At 42.0% G+C, this 9,214-nt stretch overlaps 1 protein-coding gene across 1 annotated transcript; it reads right to left on the reverse strand.

The window, feature by feature from the left end:
• Nucleotides 1–5,905: 5,905 nt before the first annotated feature.
• On the reverse strand, nt 5,906–6,844 carry LOC128097706 (olfactory receptor 13-like). Its single transcript, XM_052718381.1, has one exon. It carries the CDS (start codon nt 6,842–6,844, stop codon nt 5,906–5,908), a length of 939 nt encoding a protein of 312 aa, XP_052574341.1.
• Between the last annotated feature and the right edge of the window lie 2,370 nt (nt 6,845–9,214).

Consider the following 9,214-nt stretch of genomic DNA (forward strand, 5'->3'; position numbering starts at 1 on the left):
GCCTATCCTCTATGTTTAATATTGTGGTTGTTCTGTTCTCTGACCCCAGATAAATTTATTAGCGTGCACAATATTTCAGGGAACACAATACCACCACAAAAAGACAGGGAGATAATACCCAAATAAACAAAATCAGAAAAAAGAAGGGGGCTATAACAGATACTGAGGAAATCTGAAGAATTATTAGGTCATACTTTAAAAACCTGTGCTCCACAAAATTGGAAAATCTAAAAGAAGTAGATAATTTTCTGGGTAGATACCACTTACCAAAGTTAAATAAAGATCAGATAAACAATTTAAATAGACCTATAATCCCTAAGGAAATAGAAGCAATAATCAAAAGTCTCTCAACAAACAAACAAACAAACAAACAAATAGATAGATAGATAGATAGATAGATAGATAGATAGATAGATAGATAGATAGATAAATAAATAAATAAGCCCAGGGCCAGGTTTCAATGCAGAATTATACCAGACTTTCAAAGAAGAGCTAAGGCCAATCCTCCTCAAATTATTCCACAAGATAGAAACAGAAAGAATATTGCCAAATTCATTTTAGGAGGCCACAACCTGATACCCAAACCACACAATAATTCAGTAAAGGAAGATAATTACAGACCAATTTCCCTCATGAACATAGGTGCAAAAATACTCAATAAAATATTTGGGAACTGAATCCAAGAAAATTCGTGAAAAATATCATCCACCATGATCATATAGGCTTCATTCCAGAGATGTAGGCATGGTTCAACATATGAAAATCTGTCAATGTAATCCACCATATAAACAAACTGAAAGAAAAAACTGTATGATCATCTCATAGATGCTGAAAAGGCCTTTGACAAAATCCCAAACCCCTTCATGATAAAACTCTTGGGGGGTCAGAGATACAAGGGACATGCCTAAACATAACAAAGGAAATTTACTGCAAGCCTATAGCCAACATCAAATTAAATAGAGAGAAACTCAAAGCAAATCCACTAAAATCAGGAATTTTTTGACCCCAGTAGTCATTCAGTAGAGAGTTGTTAGGCTGTCCACTCTCTCTGTATCTATTCAATGCAGTGCTTGAAGTTCTAGCTAGAGCAATAAGACAACCAAAGGAGATCATGGGGATACAAATAAGGAAGAAGTCAAAGCATATTTATTTGCAGATGACATGATAGTATACATCAGGGACCCCCAAAATTCTACCAGGGAACTCCTGCAGCTGATAAACACCTTCAGCAAAGTGGCTAGATATAAAATTAACTAAAAAAAGCAGTAGTCCCCCATACATACATGACAAATGGATTAAGAAAGAAATCAGGGAAACAAACACCCTTCATAATAACCACAAATAATATAAATATCTTGCTCTAACTCTAACCAAGCAAGCAAAAGACTTGTATGATAAGAACTTTGTCTTTGAAGGAAGAAATTGAAGAAAATATCAGAAGATGGAAAGATCTCCCATGCTCATGGATCAGTAGGATCAGCATAGTAAAAATGGCTATTCTACCAAAAGCAATCTACAGATTCAATATTATCCCCATCAAAATTTCAACACAATTCTTTACAGATGTTAAAAGAACAATACTCAACTTCATATGAAAAAAAAAAAACCAAAAAGCCCAGGATAGCTAAAACAATCCTGTACAATAAAATAACTTCTGGAGGTATCACCATCCCTGGTTTCAAACTATACTACAGAGCTATAGTAATTAAAAAAAACTGCATGGTATTGGCATAAACACAGACACATTGATCAATGGAATTGAACTGAAGAACCAGACAAATTCACACACCTATGGACACCTGATTTTTTTAAAAAAGAAGGCATAAAGACACAATGGGGGATAAAGCATCTTCAACAAATGATGCTGATCTTACTTGATGTCTGCATGTAGAAGAATGCAAGCAGATCCATATTTATCATCCTGCACAAAATTCAAGTCAAGTGGATCAAAAACCTCTCAAAATTAAACCAGATACACTGAACCAGATAGAAGGGAGACTGAGGAATAGCCTTGAATGCATTTGCACAGGAAACAACTTCTTAAACACTGATAGTACAGGTACTAAGATGGACAATTAATAAATGGGACCTCGTGGACCTAAAAGCTTCTGTAATGCTAAGATCAATAATACAAATGATAGTTCATACTGGTGAGGATGTGGAACAAGGGGAACACCCCTCCATTGCTGGTGGGAGTGCAGACTTGTACAGCCCCTATGGAAATCAATACAGTGGTTGCTCAGATAATTGGGAATTGACCTACCTCAACACCCAGCTATACCACTCTTAGGCATATACCCAAAGAATGCTCCATCCTATCACAAGGACACTTGCTCAACTCTGTTCATGTGGCTTTATTCATAATAGCCAGAAACTGGAAACAATCTAGATGTCCCTCAACCCGAAGAATGGATAAAGAAAATATGGTACATTTACACAATGGAGTATTACTCAGCTGTTAATTTTCCTTCTAAGTGTTTGAGTTTGGAATTACTTTCTTAATAGCAGAATTTATGTGTATGTTCATGTGTCTGTTTAAGAATACATGCACATGTTTATATGTGCCCAAAGAGTCCAGAAGAGGGCGTCAGACCCCTTGAAGCTGGATTTACAGGTGTTTGTGAGCTGCCTAACGAGGGTGCTGGGTTCTAACCCAGGTCCTCACAATTGAACCACAAGTGCTTTTAGTCGCTGGACCATCTTTCCAGTCCTTTTGTGTGTTTTATATGCCATTGTCTTTCTTGGTTCAAAAGTGTGTGTCATTAGAGTTACCATCCTCTGGAGTGACACCCCACAGCACACTCAACCCTCAGTTGGTACTACCGTCCTGAGGAAAGGCTGAACATCATGGCAGGGAGCACACAGTAGAACAAAGATCCCCACTTCATCATAGCAGGGAAACAGAGAAGTGAAGAAGGGCTCACTCCCTTCACTGTCCCCCACCTCCTGAGTGCCTAACATCTCCCCATAGCCCATAAAATTATGAACCATCATCGGATTAATCCACCAATTAAGTCAGAAGTGTCAGGAATCAATCACTTCCCAAAGGTCCATCACCCAGTAACCAAGACCACAGAGCTTGGCCTTTGAGGGGACATTTTAGATCCAAACTGAGACTTCCCATCTTTTTATGTACTCGTCACTATTTATTTACAACAAATATTTTCAATCAATGTTTATTTCCCTTTATTATAAAACTAACATGTGATGACTGCAAAATTTTTTGATAGTAAAATATGACTGACTGAAAATCATTTTAATCTTACTACTCTACTCACTGATATCTAGTATGTGTATGTGTATATATGTATATGTGTGTTTATATATATATATATGAGTATATGTGTGTGTCTTTTTCAGTGATGTGTGTGTTAAAACATGTATGTATGTGTTCCCTTGCTGTATCAACTACCCGAGGAAAGCAAAAAGAAGAGAGGGAGTTGATCTTGGCTCACAGTTTCAAAGGTTTTAGTCAGTAGTCACTTGATCCTCAGATGAGGCTGAACATCATGACAGACAGCCTGTGGTGGAGCAAAACTTTTCACCTCCTGGCAGCCAGGAAACAGGAAAGTGTCAGGACAAAATGCACCCTTCAAAGACACACCCCAGCACCCATGTCCTCCAAGCAGGATCCACCACCTCCTAATAGTCTTATGAATTTTTTAATTCAGACCCTTCATGATCCAGTTACTTCCCCCAAAATTCACCAGGGGGCAACCAATTCTAACACATAGGCTTTCAGGAGACATTCCTTATCCAAATCATAACAACATATTTGGTAATACATAGGTTAATTTTCTGTGAATTTTAATTTCTACCTAATAAAATTAAGAATTCTTAAATTTCTACCTAATATCATACACAATTTCCAGTAATAGTTTTAAAAAACATTTATTTTTTTACATGTCTGACTGTTCAGCCTGTATGTATGTAAGGGCACTGCTTGTGTGCCTAGTGTCCATGAATACCAGAAGAGGGCTCAAATCCCCTGGAACTGGACTGTTGTGAGCCACCATGTGGGTGCTGGGAAGTGAACCCAGGTCCTCTGCAAGAGCAGCAAATGCTCTTAACTGCTGAGTAATCTCTTCAGACCCACTTTCCAGTGGTTTTTATTACTTCCTCAGACACAGTACACAATACTGTTTGCATAGTGTTTTATGAGGTTGGGAAGTCATACTGATGGTTATTCCTAATAATTATATAATGAATATCTTATATATAAAACTTGGTCTGCACTTATGATTATTCCCACAGAACAGAGTCCTAGAGGTGAAATTTCAAAACCCAAGTTATGAACATTGTAAAGTTTCATAAGTACTTTACATGTTTTCCATTGATTTATATTTTATTAAATTAGTATATATAACAATCTTTTTAAGTGTTGCTGATTCCCAAATTTTGTTACCTCTAATTCATCAACTTTTCACAATGTAGTATTCATTCTAGGACCCACAACACCTTCATTGAAGGTGGAAAGCATGAAGTATGATGCTGGACCCTAAGGATGCAGCAGTAACCCAGATTGCCATGATCACTGCTTCACGGAACTTGATTTCCAGCTGAGAGCTAAGATGTTGGACTATTTGCCTTTTTGTTGTTGTTGTTGCTGCTGCTGCTGTTGCTGCTTGTTTTTTGAGACAGGGTTTCTCTGTGCAGCCATGACTGTCTTAGAACTTGCCCTGTAAACAGGCTGGCCTTGAACTCAGAGATCTTCCTGCCTCTGCCTCCCAAGTTCTGGGATTAAAGGCACACACCACCATGCCAGTCTTTCTCATGGGAGGAAAGTACAAGATGGTTGTAAGGCTTGTGCTCAGCTCTTTGGGGCTCATGGAAAGTCTGGGAATCTTAGTATATACAACAACCTGATGGAGAGTAGGAGTAAGCAAGAGTTGGGTTAAGGTAAAGAAAGAGAATGCATATCACTCAAGGTTTTCTGTGTGAGTTAGCTTTATGCTTCTGTGACCAAATACCCAAGAAAAGCAACTTAAGGAAGCAACAGTAGATTCTGCTCATGGTTTCAGAGAATCCAGTTCACTGTGGGCATGTGAAGGCATGTAAAGAGGAGGGGATGGTGAAGCATCTCTGTCCAACTCATTACAAGCAGGGATCAGAAAAGTGAGAATACAGAAAGAGGCCAGGGCATGATGTAGCCCCCAAGGACATGTCCCCATGAGCTACTTTCACCTCCTACACCCTACCTCTACATTTTCTCACCTCCCAACAACACCATCATATTATGAATCCATCAAGGAGTCAATCCATTGATCCAGTCAGAGGCCCAAAGCCTATCCATTGTACATGAACCTGTGGGGGAATGGACATTTCATAGTCAACTCATAACAAAGTCAATGGCAGAGTCAAATTTATGTGACATGAAGGAGGAGAGAAGGTGGCCTGAATTGAATCTGAGGAGGTTTGTGGGACCAGATTGCACTTGGCCTCAAGTCATCCCTATTGTCTCCAGATTGCAGAGAATGAGTTTCAGCTCATTTTTCCTCTTGGGCCAGGAATTCCTCAAGTCCATGTCCCTGACCTGTATCCAGTTCACATTATATATGTATATGGTTTCCACAAGGCAGTGAGGCTTTCTCAAGACACAGTCATGAGGCATCCTCCCAAGCCCGTTCCCTTTATTTTAGTTAAAGGTTTCAATGACTTAGACATCTCCTTCTTTATGAAGCATGTAGGCCCTGTAGAACAAAGGGGAAGGAGAGGACTGATGTACCTGAGAGACATTTCACAGTGCCCTGATCCACCAGCAAAGAAGGGGGTGGTCCCCTAAGGACCTGTACAGAGCTGAAATGAGAGGCAGAAGGGGGAGTGTGCATGGGTCCTGCTATCACGTGATAGCAGTTCTTGAACAATGATGATACAGCGTGAGTAGCTTCCATGTCCTTCTAGGGACTCATTCTGGGGGTCTCCCCCAGCCTGTTACCTTAAGGAAAGCCCTCTTCACATCCTTATTCCGGAGGCTATAGATGACAGGGTTGAGAAAAGCAGAGATGACATTGTAGAACAGGGCAAGCTTCTTGTCCTCTTCTGGCGAAGCCTTAGAACCAGGCTTCATGTACATGACCATGGCTGGCACACAGAACATGGTGACTACCGTTATATGGGATGCACAGGTGGAGAAGGCTTTCAGTCGCCCCTGTGCTGATCGGATCTTCAAGATGGAAGTAAAGATGTTAACATAGATGACAAGGATAAGGGATAGGGGGATCAGTATGACGCTAAATCCAAGAATGAAATCTACTTGGTCGTTGACTGAAGTGTCTGCACAAGCCAGCTTTAAGACCGCAGGGACTTCACAGAAGAAGTGGTTGATCTTGTTGGGCCCACAGTAGGGGAGGTGCATGGCAAATATGGTGTAGATAAGAGCAGAGGTGACACCACAGAGTCCACAGAAAATGGCCATTATCCCACATGCACATGGGCTCATGATGACCCTGTACCTGAGTGGGTGGCAGATGGCTACGTACCTGTCTATGGACATGATGGCAAAGAGCCAAGACTCTGTGACACCTAGCACCAAGAAAACGTACATTTGAGCCACACAACTGGAGTAAGAGATCGTCTTCTTCTGGCTGACCAGATGTGCCAACATCTGGGGCACAGTTGTAGTGGTATAGCCTAAGTCCAACATGGAAAGGATGCCGATGAAGAAATACATGGGGGTATGGAGGTGTGAGTCCAAGCAGATGAGGATGAAGATCAGGCCATTGCCCAGAATGATCATCAGGTAAATCATCAGAAAGGCTGAGAAAAGCAGAGGTGTGGTCCTAGGGCTCAGGGAGAAGCCCAGAAGAAAGAATTCTGTCACAAAGGTCTGGTTGAGACCTTGCATTACACTCTATTCTTAATGAACAAGAAGGCATGAATTCACACAGGGGATTAGCTAAGGCAAGCACCAGAGTTGGGGATAGTGTTCAGACAGATAGTGGTCAGTGTTCAAATTTTATGAAACTCCGTTGTATCCCTCTTAACAGGACTGTCCACTTTACCTGTTGCTGTCCTCTGGAACCACTCCCAGGAAGTTTATGAAGAACAGAGATTCATAGACAGTTCTGGCTCTGCATCTAAACCAACAGGAGCACTCCTTCTCAGCCTCAGTTTCCTCTGCTGTGAAATGAAAATATTGGAAAAGCTGTACCTAATCCTCCTTATTATTCTTCCTCCTATTGAGGCATTTCAGCTTCCTTCAGACCGTCAGGTGGTTAGATATCAAGACTGGTGTAAAAACTCCATGCAGGAGGAGATGGCTTAACAGTTACAAGCGCCCACTGCTCTTTCAGAGGACCTAGGTTGGATTCCCAGCACTCATATGGTATCTCATAACCATCTGTAATTCCAGTTCCAGGGGATCTAGTGCCCTCTCCTGGCCTCTGTGGGCACAAGACACACACATGGTGTACATACATACATGCAGGCAAAACACTAATACCTAAAAAGTAGAAATGAAAAAAATTTTTTTTAACTCTGAATGATTGTCGGTGCACAAACTGGGACACAGGTTCAAGCTACACAAGTACCCTATGAAGTCACTCTGTCACCCAGGATGCCCACAGGCAGCTGCCACTCTCCCAGATGTCTACCCCGTTTCTTCTCTTTACAAAAGCCACCTCACTGACTCAGCTGTTTCTGATCCTAACACACACCCCTGAGCCTCAGTTTCCCTATGTGAGCAGGGAAAGGACACCTGAAGGGTGTCAATTGCATTGCTGATGCCTGAGAACAGTGCAGACTGATGTCGTCATTGTCACCTCTGGCTCCAAGCAATGGCCTGCTTGCTCTTGGGCCGCCTTAGCTGAGTCTTCACAAGAATCTTGTATCTACATTCAGTCTCCTAGATGATTTCTTAACTTTGACACAGATCTCACATACCTCAGCCTTCCTACAGGCCAGGCACCTTTCCAGGGCTTCTACAGACTTCATCCAATACTGTTAGGTAGCTGGAAATCAGTCATTAATTAAATCCTCACTTTTCATTCACAAAGGATAATGGTGCTTGCTTCAGCCACATGGGCCTTATAGGGAAAAACCATGTGGCAGAGTGGGAGGGGTGTGTCACAGACCACTGGCTTGCTTGAATCCTGGTGCTATGTGATATTGGCTATTAGTTAATCTCCCCGGGACTCAGTTTTCCCAGCTGTAAAATAGGGATAAAGTTATCTTGTTTGCAACCAACATTCCTCCCATGGGGCAGTAGGCCAAGGACGTCAGAATATTCTGTCTTGGGGCCTAGAGCGGGACAATATGCTGCCAATTCCCATTTTCCACTTTTTTACAAAAGTCAGTGAGTAAGATTTGCCTCAAGGAGCTGGTGTTTGGGAGTGCTATACCTGGTTGACCTGTGAGAACAGGCTGTGAATAGGGACAGCTGTCCTATACACCAACAACACAAGAAAGGATCTGTTGTACATCCAAGACTTAGGGCCAGAGACTCAGGCTTCTGGGGCTGTGGGTCCTACTTATCCACAGCTTTCTTGAGGGTGAGCAACTTAGGAACAACTCCCGGACTCTCAGGACTTAGGAAGTAGACATGCCCCACGTGAAGGGTGACAAGGAACAGCATCAGTGTCTATCACACGAAGCCAAGGCTGCAGAATTCAGTTCTGGAGCTATGCCTTGCAAAATGCCTTGGCATCCTACTCAAACTTTATGCTGACTCTGTGAGATATATAGAGTAGGTATTGTTACCTCCATCTTATGGGTGAAGAAACTGAGACTCAGGGCCAGGGGGCGTATGGGATAAAAGGAATTTCCCGTGCTCTGGCAGTAACAGGACTTCCTATCTACAGCAAAGCCATGGCTCACTAGAACTCAGCCAGAATGAGTCCTCAGCTTTCTGTCCTTGATATTTAGGGGAAAAGGGCAAATCATGAAGGCAAAGAAACTTCTGTTGATTTTAGTTTAATTATCTGCGCATATGCACACACATGTATATGTACATATAGATGCACAGACACATATTATACATACTGACACCTGTGCATATCTGTGAAGAAATCCAATGAGACCATTCAGAAACTCAGAGAAACCCCTCAGCTGCAGCTTCACCCCCTGCATCCCGTTGGTTCCCCAGGGGTTCATTGCCACTACCCCCAGAATGCCTCAGTCACCCCTCTGTCCCATTGCCATGCCAATGTCCACCTCAGACATTCAGCGTTATTTCTTCCCCATTCTCTCTCCTCCTCCTCCACCTCCTTCTTCTCTC

The sequence above is a fragment of the Peromyscus californicus genome, unplaced genomic scaffold, assembly GCF_007827085.1.
Source record: "Peromyscus californicus insignis strain IS unplaced genomic scaffold, ASM782708v3 Scaffold_5__1_contigs__length_169319896, whole genome shotgun sequence".
Lineage (NCBI taxonomy): Eukaryota > Metazoa > Chordata > Mammalia > Rodentia > Cricetidae > Peromyscus > Peromyscus californicus.

What these genes read in the sequence shown, in the direction of transcription:
- LOC128097706 (XM_052718381.1), bottom strand. Translation starts at nt 6,844, where the DNA reads ATGCAAGGTCTCAACCAGACCTTTGTGACAGAATTCTTTCTTCTGGGC.